Source organism: Rhinolophus ferrumequinum, chromosome 12 (assembly GCF_004115265.2).
Source record: "Rhinolophus ferrumequinum isolate MPI-CBG mRhiFer1 chromosome 12, mRhiFer1_v1.p, whole genome shotgun sequence".
NCBI classification, from domain to species: Eukaryota; Metazoa; Chordata; class Mammalia; order Chiroptera; family Rhinolophidae; genus Rhinolophus; species Rhinolophus ferrumequinum.
Genome location: NC_046295.1, coordinates 74678445 through 74695564, shown reverse-complemented (window position 1 = coordinate 74695564; position 17120 = coordinate 74678445). Strand labels below are relative to the sequence as shown.

Here is a 17120-nt window from a genome sequence, read left to right as displayed (position 1 = left end):
ATGAGGTGATTGCTTTTGGTGCCTCTTTCTTATGTCCCTAGAGAAATTTTATTGTAATATTTTTAACTTGGTTTTCATTTCTGGCATGGAGTATTATTTCGGTCTAAGTTATTCGTATGCGTGTTCCAATTTGCTGATTTTTCATCTGAAGTCTTGAAGTTATTGTTCTTAGTTTGGGGGGATTTTGTGGTATTTCATTTTTTTATTGTTTTTGCTTGTTCTTCTAAACGTTATTTCAGAAAGCTTTGGAAAATTTATTCTGGAGAGAGGTTTCCTTTGCTACTGGGTTGTTTTTCATTATCAGCTAAAGACTGCTTTCCTTTTTTTTCCGTCCCTTAATGGACTTCATAGCTTTCCTTTCATCTCAGCATTCACCTAGACTACAGCAATAGACTGGCCTTGGTTGTCTGACCTCTTGTAATTCTCCTGAAGGTCTGTGCCACTAATATTCCTAACAACACATATTTTTTTTCCTGGTCTCTGATGCTAAATATTTTACATCCTGAGCTTTATCCTCACCTGTTTAGCATAAAGAACACTGGTCTGAGAAGTAGGAGACCTGAGTTCTAATCCTGGCTTTCCTGGTAAATAGCTTTATGCCCTTGACAGGTGTCTTCGTTTCTCTGCTTTTTAGCACGCTCATCTGTAAAATGAAGGCATTGGCCCAAGGTCCTATCCAACTCTATGATTCTGTAATGTGAACTCTTGGTCCCAAAAGATACTGATTTCTCTAGCCTTGCCACCTTGAAAACTGATTTTAGTGTACACACTTTCTTTTCTAGATCATATTTACCTAGCTTTTATTCAAGAAAATATCTGCGTCCCACTTAGTTATTATAGAAACTAGTTCAGAGAGAGGATCTCCTGAAATTAATATTAGCGCTTTCGTGGTTAGAAATATGTTTGTCTAAGAACAAGGGGTTTTAGAAATTTTAACTAGAGTTTAGATGACATTGCTTCTTAAGCTAATAGTAGAGAAAAATCTAAAGTGAACTGAAGTGATCTTGGGAGGCAAACTGCTAGAAAATTCTAAATTATTGTTTGATTCATGCCTTAAAAAAAAAAAAGTGTACTGAACAACAGCTATACTCCAGATTTTGTTCTAGGCATTGGGGGAGCAAACAAAGTAGACTTCAAAAATTCTTGTCTTCATGAAGCTTCCATTCTAGTAGGAGTCGTCAGGCAATAAACATAGTAAGTAAATTTATGTTAGAAAGTCATAAGTAGTATGAAGAAAAGTTAGAGAGTGGTAGGAAATGTTTCGTTTGTTTTGGGGCAAAGAGCAATGTTTAAATGTGATCAGGGTAAGCCTTATTGAGACGATTACATTTGTGTAAACACTTCATATTTGTTTTTTCTCTCCCTTTTTTTTTAAATTTTTATTATGAAAGTTTTAAACATTCACAGAGTTTAACGAACCCTCTTTTACTCTCTACCCAGCTTCTACATTTCAAAGCATTACTTTAATCAAGGAAGAAAAAATGTAAAAGGACAATCACCCAGTGGGCTAAAGACAGCAAATGCATACCGCTCCCCTTTATAAATATAGAAATGTTAAGCCTTGTATTTATTTATTTTTAGAATTCACAGAAATTTAAATACTGGAACTAAGAACAAAGAAAAGCAATGGGAAAGGGTGCTTCATTGTTTTCAAATTGCACAAACTTCCCCCTGGAGATTCTGATACAGTCTCTCACCCCCCTTAAGAATCATTGTAAACAAAATAGAAAGTGTAAGACTGCAAGAAGTAATACACAAAACAAAATTAAGCACAATGGAATTATTTTATCTGTGTATTTCTGAGTTGGTAAAGCAACTATCGTCCCTATTTTACAGAGGATAAATATGAGGTCCTGTCTCCCCACTCCACCCCCAAAAAAACCTGTCAGTTTATTCATAGTGATAGAGCTAGAACTAAAACTCAAATCTCCTGATCTCAGCCCAGTCTTTCTGGTAGCTCAGGTTGCTTTCTATAGAACAAGAAAGAAATAATTAGAGATTTATATTTTGGCACAAAGGTTATGATATTTTTAATATATCAAATATTGAAACCAGTAAATCAGTCAGCCCTAGCAAATTTTTAATTATAAAAAAAATCCACAAGTTAGACACTTTATCTTTGAGTTTAGCCAGGATATATTCTTTGTGTGGGTGTGTGTTTCCTCCTAGGAAGTGGTGCTCACAAAACCTCTCAAAGCACATAGAATTTATTGTACACTTTATATTTTTACCAAGTTGAAATGTTTTGAGATTATAAAAGCAAAGTGCAATCTAGTCATGACTGAAATTTTCCTGATCTAGGATCTGGGTTGTATTTTTTCTCGCTAGTGACTACTGCCCTTTATTTTCTTCTTGCAATAGAATTCCCTGAAACAGATTAGGTGGCGATTGAACTGAATTTCATCGAGGGTAAAGGGAACAGCAACAAATCTGCTTTTATATATATAAATTATGGAGTTTTCTGTAGCATTCTTCTCTAAATTTAATCTCTGACCTGTATGACTTAGTAACTTTTTGTCTCTTAGAAGGGGTTTGGACTCAGTTGAAAATCTTGTACTTAGTTATCCACCGAGACTTGTAATGAGCCTGATATAGAGAACATTCTGGACTGGAAATATAATAAGGTACCAAGGTCTTCAATTTGGCTACTGCCAGTAATTCAGGACCACCTCCCCACCCTAAGTGAGTAAAAATATTTGATATATGAATGGTACGAATCACCTGGTAATACTTTGGGTGTATATATGCTCCTGTGTGTTTGGAGAGTATAAAGAGTATTTACATTGAAGGCTCTTTTGTTGACTTTATTTATTTGAAATTCTTATTTGTAATGGCATGTGCATATTTTTATGATGCTAAATGCAATCTCTGTGTATACTTTTTGTATATATGTACATATTTGTAAATATTGGTATGCCGTGATACAGTATGTGTATGTTCTATACCCATACCCATTGTGGGCTGAATCTATTTAAGTTCTGTGAGGACATCATATTGGCATTGTTCATGCTGCTGTAATTAGACTGTGGCTGTATCTCATTCATGAGCTTCTATTTTGAGGGGCTTGTGTTTGGGTAAAATGGGCTAATTTGGAGTTGAAATTAAGATACAAAGATCTTAATAGAAAGCTGGACATTCTTAGCTTTAAAATCATCTATCAATTTTCATTTAAATTGATGATAAATTAGTGATATAAACCTGAAAAACCTAAGTATGTGAAACTGAGACACCAGCAGGTTCTTAAGCGGTTCTTAAGCTATATTAGTCCTTTATTTTATTGATCCATAGTTGAATATTATTACTGAGTAGTAACATATTTATATTGAGTATCATGGGACTGTGGGAAAAAATTGCTTTGATCACATTTCAAAATAGATAGGAAAATGTCCTTTAAATAGGGAATATGTTCCTAGTTTCCATTTCAATACCTGATAATGAATTTTAATTGTGGAACTTTTTTTTTTTTTTTTAACAGATGTGTCTCATTTTATATCTGTCTCTGTGAGGCAGGAAAAGGGGCATTAGCTAGAATAAGGCTTTACCTAGGTGGGGTGGAATTTACTGAGGAACAGGAGGTTGTTAATCTGTATATTTGCAGCAGCTGTGATGAATTTAGTCCTGTCTTGGCATTTCTGACTGTAGATTTTTCTTATTGGAGCTGCATATCAAAGATGAGTATGTTCATCTGAGAAAATGCTTCCAGTGAATAAAATGCCTCCAAGTTGTATTTCTTTGTCTCTATGAGACCACTTGTGTTTGCAAATTGATGATATATTCACACGAGGTAGGATTCTTAATATTACGTGCATGGCGTGCTATAAAATCTGGGCCTTCAAACCTCTACCAAAGATGATGGGTGGGGGAGGATAAGCGGATAGTAATTATGTGCAGTGCCAATTTGTGAATCTATGAAATACCACAGAGTATCTCCTCTCTTCACTGGGCATGTTTATTTGCATGGAAGCGTGTAAAAGATGTTTAATATACTTGAATACATTCACTGCAGAAATTAAGTAGAGATTATTTTTACATGATAAAATATAACTGCAAAGCAACTGTTTACTTCATTATTCTCCAGAGGATTAAATCTATCTGATCCAACATTAAATTACCTTAAAGAGAGAAGTTAGAGTCAGGAGTTGATTTTACCACCCCCGAAATATTACATTTGCCTCATCATTGTACATAAAGTTATAAATGTTAAAATTTGGTAATGTTGCATTTCTGAAAAAACAGTGAAAACGTTGGTAGTGTTTGATGTTCTATTTTAGTAACCAAATCATTTATTGCAATGGGAGAGTAGCAGAGCAGATGTTGTGCTATTTAAAATTCATGGAATTGACTCAGGCTGAATGTGAACATTGATTTGAGGAGCATAGCAGCAGTAAGTGCAGTAGATGTGATTGACATTGTGAATGACCTCTGACTCTAACAGTTATAAAGCCAGTTCCTTTGCAGTTAAATGAGGTAAGAATTGCTTAGACAACCAAGCCCTTTTCCCCTATTCTTCTGTACTCTTAGACATTAATACTTTATACCTATTCATGTATAAAGAACCTCCCATTCTTTCCTGGATATTCTGACCACTTGAATTTAAAAACAAATTTGTTTTTAAGGCAATTCGTCTTCCTTAATCTAGAATTTCAAAATATTATACTATGCTCCAGCTTCACTGAGTTCTTGAACCAGACTTCTGAAGCATGCCTTGTGTTTAAGGAAAAACAATTGATGTGTGAATGGAATCAGCACCTATTGAAGAGAAGGGAGTCAGAAGGATCATGTAGGGGGCATGCCCTTAATTGGGTAAAGATAAATGTATTAATGTAACTAATTTGTTGGTGCCATAGAAATACTTCCTTTGGAACTCATAGATGTGAAATGTTCCAATTTTAGTATATGTGCTGCCGAAGCGAGCACAATGTGAAATGTTTTCTTCAGCTAAAATTGGTATTTTTCACTTATCAGTTTGATACAATACTGACTTTTGAGAAGAATTCCATTTCTGCGTAACAGTCACTTAATCACTGATTGAAGCACCATTTCTTAATTTTAAAATACTTCTGTTAAATTTTTTTGTGTTTTTTTTTAAAGTTATCAAACTACTCGAAGCAGTGTGATTTTTTTAAAAAACATATTTGAACTGTAGATCAGAGTTTGTAATAGTTTTGAAGTATATTAATTCTGCACTCCAGATTTACTCAATCATAAAGCCTGAATTTGGTCACAGAACAGACTGTAAATTGGGAGTATTTTCCTATTTTGGTGGACAATTCCAGTCTCTATCCTAAGACAATCATCTTTTTATGTATAGTATTGTTTATTGAGACATTGGTAATTTCAGGGTCCATAGGCTTATGGAATGAAAGTTAACAGACTGAGTAATTACATCATTTTCAGAATGAGACAAGAATTATAGCTGGCCTTCCTATAGGTCTGCAGTAAACAATATTTAATATTTTGTTTTACTAATATTCTCTTTTGAAGCTGTTGTGAATGTCCACTTGTCCGTGATTTAAAATTAAGATGAGTAAACGTGATTTGACCCATCAGTTTTCTCAAGGATCAAATCAGTACAATTAACCATTGTAAAATGTGAAATGATTATATGATTATCCTAAAGTAAATATTTCCAAACCATAGAGAAATAACCACTGTATTTTTAAAAATCTTATTCCTATCCTCCTTTGCATGTTACTGATTTTTTTCTAACTTATAAACATGTGTTGTGATATATTAAAAATCTGCAAGAAAAATTGCTTAAAATGTTTTAGGGCAATAAGAATTTTTATTACTATTTCTTGAAGAATGAGTTTTTTAAACTCTTGTTTATCTTTTATTAAAAAGAACTTTTAATGGTTCAGTAAAATATTTTAGGACTTTGTGTTCATAGCTTTTTATATAGTTATCTGGGTACATTCCTTTTGTCACATAGACCATATGGCTAGTTCTCCTCCTGTTTTGTTTGTTTGTTTAATAAAACTTGCCGTTCAACAATCAGAGAGTCTTACATTTTGGAGCCTTCTTCTAGTAGAGGTAGAAAGGTCTTAGATATTAGGAAAGGCGGGTACAGTGTCCTAACATTTTAATAGTAGAGCTTACAAGTGAAGAAATTTATCCAAATAGGTTATCTTCAATGTGTAGCATCAGTACAAACAGTAGTTTCATTAATCATTGAATCTGATGAAGCAGTTATAAGTCATCTCTTACTTTGTGCAAAAGATTATTGTCATTTCAGGCCACATTATTTTCTCTGAGCAGTTTCCATTGTAAGGTTGAATATCTTTTTTCCCTGAAAATAACGGTGAACCTATTTTCTATGTTATGGGTATTAGGCAGAAATGCACTTGTGTCATTCATAGCAGAAATTACATTTGGAGAGTATAATTACTTGATTTTCTAGTGGTGTGAAATACTTTTTTAAAATTGTGCTTGTCTGTAACTGAAATGTTATAGAATTGTAACACTTTAGGGATTATAGAGTTGTATTAGCTCTTCTCGAGAATGAAGCACAATAATTTTCATGTAACAGTTCTTATCCAAGTGCTGCTAATCTGTCGTGCAAATAATGAAGCTGTTTTGGTTGCCTATCTAGCTATTTACAGATCACTGTCATCCTTGAGACAGTCTTGTTGCTCATTTGTATTAAATTTTGGGTACTGAGTTAATACTGTAGAACAAAATCCATTAACTCAGCTCTGTGAGACAGCAAACCATTATATATATATTATCAGTAGAGTAAATTTTGAATGGACTATTTACTACCAATGACTAAGGGGGGAAATTATATTGTCAGTATCATTTCACTTGACCGTTTGTGGTATTGTAAAAGTCTTGTCTGTTGTGTTTCTAAATTGCTTTAGCCAGACATACTCTTAAGGATGTTTTTGTTACGTTCCTTTTCAGCAGCCTCTTTTTGCTTTGTCTCTTATGGTTAATACTTCATAGATTTTAGAAATCGAGAGGTTATTGAAACATTTTATTTTCTTGAGTTCATCACTTTTGACTCTTGTATAAGTGATCTGTCATAAAGGATAGTAAGCCTTTCACTAATACTTCACTAACTGAATTTCAGAGTAAACACTGTGATTCTGCAGATTGGATTCAGTAGGCCCCTGTCTTTCCAATGTTTTCTTCTGTTATATAGTGCCTACCACGTTGAGGGCACTTAAAATACTAGAGAATGGAAAGTTAAACATTTAGTCATTTTGATGTTCACTGAATAACCAGATTACAGAATATTTGATTTTTGTTGTCAGTGTATTGAAAGCATTTTTGCATTGATAAGTGTTCTCTAGGAATGTGACTACATTCATCAGGTGTGAACTCTTGTAAATGAATTTTGTATCTTGAATTCACGTATATATTAAGTGTATCATCAATATAAAAATAAACATTATTTGCTTAAATGTTTTGTATTTAAGAATTGTTGACAACATAATATGTGCTAAACTATTAGTTTGCTTGCTCCTTTAATGCCTCAGACATTTTAAACTATTTTGGGGTTGTGCATTCAATGCTATTCTAGTTTGTAGATTTCTTCTGAGTCCTAGTCTTGGTTTTTTTTCCCCGTCCCTGCTCCTGGTGATCAGAACTGGGGCACACAGAGGGAGGGGTTGTTTCTGGGGAATCGGTGGAAGCTGCTGACTGTTGGGTCTGGGGCAAGAACAAGAGCAACTCCAGTTTGGAATGCTTGGCTTGGTTGGCACTGAGGAGTCTAGAGATCTGATGTAGGCTACTAATTTGTCACTGTAACTTTGTACAAGGCAGTTTTACCTCTCTGGACTTGCTTCATATGTTAAAAATGGGAGCCCCATTAGTGAAATGAACGTAGTGGGCTGTCACCAGCGTGCTTTTTAAAGAAATCCAATATATCTGAGTGCAGTAATATACTAAAGATATGATTTTGGAAACTTCTGTCAATGGTACATGTCTGTCCTGGGATGCAATATAAAACGTGTAACCCGAGGCATGAGGTCCCAGCACTAATTTATGGAGCCACAGAGGGGCACGAACTTGGAGCGATCACCTACTCAAGAGAAGGCAGCTGTGTATGGTGTGGGATGCAGGGAGAGGGCTGGCCCAGCGCAGCCACCGCGTGGGGTTTCTACCGGCACAGCACACGCTGGCCCCACCACCAATTGGGTTCTTTACCTTTTTCTACGAGGCTCCTCCCACTTGCCCCGCTCCGCATCGTCTCCTTTAAAAAAAAAAAAGGAAGAAAGGCTTCGGCCACCCAGTCACCATTCGTGGGACTGGCCGCTTGCTGACGTGGCGGTCCGGCCCAAGGGAGCGCCCGCGCCCGCGCCCTCCAGCCGGTCAGGCCCAACCGCCGCCCAAAGCTCACTCCGTCGGCCGCGGAGACCGCTCTGGGGCGCATGCGCGCGGCGGGGCGACTCCACGCGCAAGCCACTTCCGGCGCGCTGGTGGAAGTGCGGTTCCGGGTCGCTGCTCCTCTCGCCGGCCGGCCGTGGGGGCTGGTGACGCGCGCGGCGTTCGCGGGAGGCCCGGGAGGCGGGGCTCTGCGGGCTGCCCACAGAGCGGCAGGTGCGCGGGTGGGGGTCGGAGACGTGAGCAGGTCCCTCATTCTTTCAGTGGCCTCGGTCTGCCCCCAAAGCGGCCCGGACGGGGTTGACCCAATACCCAAGGCGGGGGGCGGTACCGGGGTGCTGAAAGGGCGAGGGTGGGGACAGAGGCGGGCTGCCCGGCCTGGGAGTCTGGAGCCTAGGGTTCCGGGAACCACCCCTGCTCGACCTTTGACAAGTCACTCCTCTCTGGGTCTCAGTTTCCCTGCTGTCAAAAGGGAGAGATGTGGGGTCCCTCGGTTCTTTGACAGTCCACGCATGGGCGGGTCTGGAAGGAGCCTGAGTGAATGAGATCCATACTGCCATGGCAGGAGCCTTGCCTGCCTTCCTGGGCCATAGGCAGCTGTCTTTTACCTAACTTAGCCATCCTTTTTCTCGGCGACTTTCTTAGTGCTAGTCAAGGCTCCGGGGTCTGGCCGGGTAAATTGTGTGACTGTCACAATCAACTGAGAAATAAATACTGGCCCTGGGAAATCTTAATCTCATTCAAGTTGTTTTGCTCAGGGCTCCCAATGCGAAGTGAATTTAGGCATCAACTGCAGTGAGAGATTCTATTGTTTGTACCTGTAGGTGAAACCCTCAGGCAAATCAACAAATGCTAAGGAGACCAGGGTGAGTGGTGAGGGAGGGTAGCCCCCTGAGGATTGTGGCAGTGACAGATTTTCGCCCTCTCTCCCTTCATTCCTCTCTCCCCTCTTCCACTTCCACCCCCCAACGTTTTGGCCTTACACTTCAAAGGAAATATCCAGTTCATTTTATCTTTGTCTTTATGCAGGACAGAGTGCTTTGACCTCCAATCTGTTTTAAATCTAGTAGATAATCCAGGTGAGTAAGTGGTTTACAGACTTTGAAGGTAAAGTTTTTGAAGAATTGTACAAACTTAAATGGATGATCTGAAGTGGTAAGACATTTGCAGATCTTAGGAAACAGAGCTTGGGTAGCCTCCACAAAACATGAAAAGTTAAGGTTGGAACCAGAATATTAGTGTTTTGTACACCACTGCGAGGAAAAGATGTTTGAATCTCGAATATCATGTAAAACATTCTGAAGAAAAGGAACTGATTTGAAGTAATTTTAATCATCCTTAAAGAGAACCATACAGCATTTGCAGGAAACGTTTAAGGATATCTGATAACCTACATAATGTAATTGTCTGGCTTGCCTGGTCTTTTCCTGGTTGTCAGCATTTTCTAGTTAACAGCTGATTGTAAACCATCCTGAAACACTAGAACGTAACACTTTTTCTCCAAATTGCATTACATATTTTTGTCTTCGTCTAAAAAAAAAACAAACACAAAAAAAACCCCAAAAAACCCACTAAACTGTAGTTAATATTGGGAGACGGATTAAAAAGCATTACGTCTTGTTAATGTTTTCCCTGGAAAATTCTATTTAATGTGTTATATGCCATAGCCAACATGGTGTAATTTAAAAAAAGACTGAGGACTTGTGAGTCATAGTCCTGAGTTCAAGTACCAGCCCTGCCACTTAGTCACACCATCTTTGGCAGTTACTTCACCAACTCAGGACTGGATTTCCTTATCTGTATATGCATATGAAGGACCTGAGTGCTTTTTAAATGTTTAGTAATTGTGTTCTTTTAAGTATACATGCAAAATTATGAAATGTAATTTTGAAACCTGAAGCTTAGCCTAGCAACTCAGCTCAGTTTCATCTAATTTACAGATACTGTGTTGCCATAGGTCCTTGGCCTACATTTAAGGGGGAATGCAGCTAGCTTGGATGTCTGAAGCTTTTTAGGCACCTCTCGGAATTCCTGGTTGCTGGCCTAAGGACCACTGTGGTGGTTCAAGAGTGGTCATCAGTGCAGGATAGCCACACAGCAAAATGTTTGCAAAACTAAAGAAGAAAATTGCAGAAGAGACTGCTGTCTCCCAGAAGCCAGGAGGTGCTACCAGGATCCCACGGTCGGTGAGCAAGGAATCGGTTGCCTCTATGGGAGCCGACTCAGGAGATGACTTTGTAAGTATCTTCATGAGTTTTTAATGTTTGCTACTGTCTTAATATATTTTTAATATTTCAGGGAATCCTTACAATAAGTATTTTCTTTTGAGATTGCAAGATTATTTATAGTTATGTATGATGCTTCTTATTCTGAGGTGCTTTTCCATATTCCATTGCCCTCTTGTACGTTGTCTTCGTGTACTCTTTTTCCGTCTGTGTACCTTTTCATTTTACATTTCATTTCTCAAAATACTTCAGCCTGTTGTCTCTGCAGACGTACATACTTTAAGTAATTGTTGCTTGACAAGGTCTCCCTGAGTTGGTGGTGTGCCAGAGTGCACTCTTTTATTAGGAAAGTTGATGGAAAGATGGCACTGATGACTTCAGTATGTCCCTTATTTGTCAAGAACCTGTGGTTGGAAAGATTTCTAAAAATGAGGATGCTACTGTGTTATGTTAGGTAAATGTCATGCCTTAGGATTAAAGTACGTCTTTGGCATATGACAGGATCCTCTTAAAGTCAGATAACTTTTTAAAAATGATTTGTAATTCTTGATACATGAAAAAGAATGTATATAATGTAAATGTAAAGTATAAAAGTGAATGCTTGTTAACCTGCACCTATCCAAAAAGAACTAGAACATTATCAGTCCTGTTAAAGCCACTTGTATGGTCCTTTCCTAAACCCTTTCCCCCACCGTCCTCTCAGATAACCACTATCCTAAGTGTTGTGTTTATCATTCCCTTGCTTTTTAAAATATCCTACCAGAAATGTATATATTCATAAACTTGAATATATGTATATATTCAAAAAATGTGTTGTTTAATGTTGCTAAGTTTTAGACTTTATAAAAATAGTATACTATAGTCTTCTTGGACTTCCTGTTTTTTTTTTTTGAAACGCAACATGTTTCTAAAATGCATCTGTTTTACACGAAGCTGTGGGTCATTTATTTTTACTGCTGTATAAGATTCCATCATTTGAAAAGGCCACAGTTTATCCCTGGTGATAGACACTTGAGTTGTTTCCATGGTCAGATGAGTCTTCCTTCTCCTTTCTTATGGATCAGATTACATGGCAGAAGCTATCAGGTTATTGGGGTGGAACAATAAGATTGCCAGATCGAAATTATCGTTGGCGTCTATATTTAACAGGACATATGAATACACATTTGATCACCAGGCTGAAGGAGATAGTTTTAATGCTGAGTTCTGTGGCAGAAGTACCTGCCTTCCCTTGTGCTGACACGCTAAATGAGGACTCTCACCTCAGATGTATGCCAGATATACAGATTTGTCTGAATTCAAGAAATGCTTTGCTCTGAGACTTCTAAAGTAACCTATTTGAACTTACCATATCCTCACTGCCTGTCTTCAGACCCTTGTATCACACTGCGTGTATTTCTCCAACCAGATGTTTTTTTCCTCTGGTATCTCAAATTCTAAAATCAACAAAACTGAATTCATTAACTCCATTTTCACATGTGCACCTCATCCTCCAAAATCACCAATAGGAAATCTTGGAGGCATTTTAGATTCTTTCCTCCTTCACTTTTTGATGTCCAGTCAACAAGTATTTGGCTTCCATCTCCTAAATATCTCAAACTTGCCTTCTCCATTCCATTTACTAGTAGTTCATTTCCTTCCATTTTATTCTAGGCTGTCTTTGTTTCTTGGACAAATGTGACCCCCAGTAACTCCCCAAAACAGATCTGTTCAGGTCTCTCCAATGCTTACAACTCCTCAGTGGCTTTCCCATCATCTTCAGGAGGAAGTACAAACTCATTAGTATAGTATAATGGTAAACTCGCATGGTCTTATCACAGCTTCCCTATCCAGCTTCTTCTCACTCTATTTTCCTACACCCTGTGCTCCAGCCATATTCCACTTACTGCGCTTTCTGGAATGGACAGCATTCCTTCGTGCTTACAAATGTTTGCATATGCTCTTTCCTTTCTCTGGAATATCTCCTATTTTCTCCTTTCACTTTGGTGTCCTCTGACATACTCTTGTGTATCCTACAAGACTGGGCTCACATTGCTTCCAGGAAGCCCCCTTGACCTTTTATCCCTCTTGGCTGAATATGGTTCCTGGTCTCCTTCTTACCTCTATAAGAGTACCTATTACACTGCATTGGTTGTTGATGATTTGCTTGTTTGTCTCTCCCACTAAAACTGGAAGTTTTATGAGACGCAGTAGAGTGTAGCACTTAGGAACTCAGGTCAGGTTATGGAGTCAGACCTGTATTTGCTTCCCTGCTCCATCATTATTGTGTGACATTAGGCAAATTCCTTCACTTTTTATGCCTTAGTTTCTACATCTGAAAAACAGGGATAGGAACTGTACCTGTCATTATTAAAGTATGTGTGTTAGGGGACCCCATTGTTCACCCCATGGTTTGATTATTCATGAGGGGGACGCACAGGACTCAGCATATAGTTCTACTCTCTGCTATCATTTATTATGGTGAAAGGATCCAAAGCATAATCAACAAAGGGAAGAGGTGTATGGGGCAAAGCCTGGAGGAAACCGGACACGAGCTTCCAAGAGTCTTCTCCCAGTGGAGTTACATAGGACACACTTAACTCTCCCAGCAAAGATTTGTGACAACACAGGTAAAATGTCCACCAGAGAAGCTCATTAGAGATTCAGTCCCCAGGGATTTTATTGGGAGGTAGTCAGGTAGGCACCTCTGCCTAGAATTTATCAACACTCCAGACTCTCAGAAGGAAGGGTGTTCAGCATAAATCATATTTTCTTGTATAATCAGTTTAGGTACAGTAAGCCATTTTTATCAGGAATAGTGGGAACACTTGCAAAAATCTAAGTTCCCATAGGCCAGCCAAGGGCTAACCTTAAAAGCAGGCCTTGCTAAGGGCAGCAGTCTCAGGCCTATGATGTTAACTCTTTTTCTGCAAAATATGTAAAACATTTTGTAGGATAGTGCCTGGCTCTTAACAAGTATTTCATAATTAGTGGTCGCTGCAGCTGCTGCTGTTTTAGGAAAGGACTCTTTGTTTTACCATTATTTCCAATGCTTAGCACAATGCTGAGAAAAGGCTGTCTCACTAACAGTAATAATCATAGCTTCTACTAATAATACACGACATGTATTAAAACTAATTATGTGCCAGGCTCTGTTTTAGGGACTTGACAAGTACTGATTTATTTAGTCCTCATCACAGTTCTATGAAGTAGACGTATCTGTTATAATAGTTTACATATGAGGAAACCAACGCACAGACAAGTTGGCTAACTGGCCCAAGTTGTTATACTTTGTAAGTGGTGAAGATGGGACTTTAGCCTGGGCCTTCCACCTGAGAGACTCCCTCTTAATTATACACTATACAGAGTCTCAGGAAATGTTGGATGGGCAGGTGGCTAGACAGGTAAGTGACTAAAGTGAATTGTTCAATTACCTTTAAAGACATTTGGGGACTAAAATAGAGAAACATGACTAGATATTAGCTACTATTATTTTTAATTTTGTTAGGTGTGATAATGGTATTGTGGTTACAAAGGAAAATGTCCTTTTATTTTAGAAATGTTTTTCAAAGTACTTAAGCTGAAATGTCATGATGTCTGTTATTTAAAGTACTTTGGTAAAATAAAAACTGATGAAGCAAATATAGGAAAACAACAGCAATTGTTAAAATAGAGAATGTTCGTTAAATCATTCTCCCTACTCTTCTGTATTTTTAAAAATTTTATAATTGAAAGGAAAAAGATAAAGCAAGTTATTTAGGAGCAATAGTAAGCAGTATCCAAAGTAATAAAAGTGCCCATATGTTTTAAGACAATGTAGTTTGTTGGGGAAAGTTGATGTCTCATTAATATATTGATTTATTGAATGTGTATTATCTGCTAAGCTTTTTGATGCATTTTAGAGCTTTAGATTGACATCCCTTTGTTTTATAGATGAAGATAGCGAAACTATGAATGTCAATGATTGTGTTTCTTGAACACAGACCAGCCTTTGATCCCTTACTAAAGAAACTTCTCTTTCTCCCAGGGCATTACCTTTGGAAAAATAAAGTGATTTCCTTTTTTTGTCACTGAAAACATATTTTTTGTATTATGTACTTGGTACATAATTATGATATAATCATAATGGATTCCAATAGTATGTGTATACACACACACACACACACTTTATCTGTTTAGCGTCTTGTATCTCCTTCACATTATCGATGGAGCTAGTGATGCTTCTACTTTACAGTAGAGAAACTAGGTCCCAGGTGAGTTAAGAAGCTTTTCAGAGATTACAATTAAAGTGTAACCAAATCTAAAATAACAGTGGTCGCTTTCTGGTTCAGTATTGTGGTCTCACACTATTGAAAACCCATGTATGAATACCACCTCTTCTTGTGTCTATCTCAACAGGCTTCTGATGGAAGCAGCTCCAGAGAAGATCTTTCCTCTCAGCTTTTGAGAAGGAATGAGCAGATACGGAAACTAGAGGCCAGACTTTCTGGTATGTCTAAGAACTCATACAAAGCAAACACAGGACATTTGCCTTGCTTGACCCACTCTCCCTGTAAAATAGCCTTATAGTTATTTTGACATTTTTTGATCTTCATAGTGAAAAAGGTATGATTTGTACCCCTTTTGTTCCTTTCTTTTGTTAGTATACTAAATAGTGTCCATTCAAAACTGAGTTTTAAGATTTAAAAAAAACCCCAACTTATGTTTTCCTGCTCCTGCGGTTTCTAGCCATGGGTATAAAAGGATTAAAAGTATATGCAAAATAGATATTACTGTCTTTTAGCCATTAGCATAGCTTGCTTTCAGGTGCAGAAGGTTCTGGGGGACTGTTTACAGGGAATGGCCACTGGATGTTAGGCCCTGCAGCACTAGAGGGCCTTGGTGCTATGTTGCCACTTGCTACAGCTACACATCACCTATGTTAAGTGTCACTCTGGCCTTTGGGCCACTTTTCAGTAATATTTCTAACTTCAACACCTATGCATTATAGAAGCGGTAACTCTCATTATGTCTTTTGTATGTACTTTGCAATTTATAGAACTCCCATTATATCCTTTGCCTGAGCAGGACATGTTCGTTAATGAGTTGTGAGTTCTTTCAAAATTTTGAAAGCTTCATCCTGTGACGTGGTCAGTGGCTCTTGTGTTTTTGTCCCTTGGCTTTATGCCCATTTTATTGGAGTGAAAGCAGTAAACTACAAAATTCACCAAATCGTATGTGAAATATCTGTGTTTGTACAGTTACCAAAGGTCCATAGTATAGCTCACAGCTACTAAGTAGTTCATTATCTCATTTTGTCCTCACTATTTCCTTATTAGGCTTAGTGAGGTTAAGGTCACACAGGTAATATGTGGTAGAGCTGGGATCCAAATTCAGATTTGCTTGATGCTAGAGTCTGTACTTTAAAATTACCATCTGCTTTGAACTTAATTGTTACCATCCTGTTATCCCTACCGTGAAAAATGTCAGTAGCAAGTGAAATAACTTTACATTTGTTTAATGCTGTGGAGGAAGCTACAAAATAATATGTACCCTCCCGAGAACAGACAGAAGAATAGTTTGGGCTTGACTTATGTTAGAGAAGAAGAGACAGGGACGAGAACTGACACTTATTGAGCCCACTTAGGTTCTGGGTATTTTCCTGTAGGTTAGGATGAATAACAACAACAGTAGCAGCTACCTTTTATTGAGCAGTGTGTGCCAGGTGCTTAAGGCATATAAAACCTTAGTTTATTATTTAATACATCCTTTATTTATTTATAAAGTTTATTGTTTAATACATCCTTTGAGGAAGGTACAATTAATATCACTTGATAAATGAAGAAACTAATACTTAGGATCAATAATTTGCTTAAGAACTGACAGAGTTAGGATTTGAACTAAAGCCTGTCTACTTTTCCACTGTACCATACTATCTTTGGCACTCAGGTAATTCTCACTTTGACCTGAGATGGCAACTCAGTTTCTGTGTAGAAAGGAAGCTGACTTTTCTAGAGCATAAAGTACTTTCACTGTATAGGCAGTACTGTGGTAAGGTATTTGCTATTGCCCTAACCACTGTTACTCAGTTGTATGGACTGTAAGTGAGCTATTTAGTGAGTCCCCTTTGATCCAGCCTGCTAAACCTGGAAGGGGAAATGAAAACTGAGATTTGAAATTAAGTAGTAAGATAATACTGGTTTTCATAGCAGGGCATTTCTGATGACCAGACCAGGCCCGATTCTTGTTCTTTATCAAGGATACATGAATCTCCCTATTTGTATTCACCATTTACACTGTGAAGAGTTTGTACTGTACCTGTTTGCCTGTGTTGTTCATTGTTAACGGGAGGCTGTCTGCCTAACTTTCCTTAACAGGAAAGTTTTTCAGGCTGAGAAAATCATCATCATTTTCACTCATATTTTTAATTAACTTCCTTTCCTGATGTTTGTCCATTCCTGGTATGTGCGTCATCATCCTCACCCAAGACTATGCTGAACAGGTCCGAAACTTGCAGAAGATAAAAGAGAAGCTTGAAATTGCATTAGAAAAACACCAGGATTGTACGTATTTTTTTTCCTGTTTTTTTTTCGATCTTTTTAGTTTTAG

The 17120-nt window shown here is 37.8% G+C and overlaps 1 protein-coding gene across 4 annotated transcripts in view; it reads left to right on the top strand.

Annotated features, from left to right (window-relative positions):
- The first annotated feature begins 8175 nt into the window (after positions 1-8175).
- Positions 8176-17120, top strand: part of GOLGA1 (golgin A1) — a 44718-nt gene continuing 35773 nt past the window's right edge. For 2 of the 4 annotated variants that reach the window (XR_004424638.1, XM_033122773.1), the window contains exons 1-5: positions 8176-8544; positions 9358-9407; positions 10269-10565; positions 14931-15021; positions 17000-17074. Coding sequence is in view for 3 of the 4 variants with exons in the window: in XM_033122773.1 (XP_032978664.1) it covers positions 10431-10565; positions 14931-15021; positions 17000-17074 (301 nt within the window). In the remaining variant the exon portion in view is untranslated. Of the gene's footprint in view, positions 8545-9176; positions 9195-9357; positions 9408-10268; positions 10566-14930; positions 15022-16999; positions 17075-17120 lie in introns of those variants that run through there. The other 2 variants (XM_033122774.1, XM_033122775.1) reach the window with 2 other exon arrangements.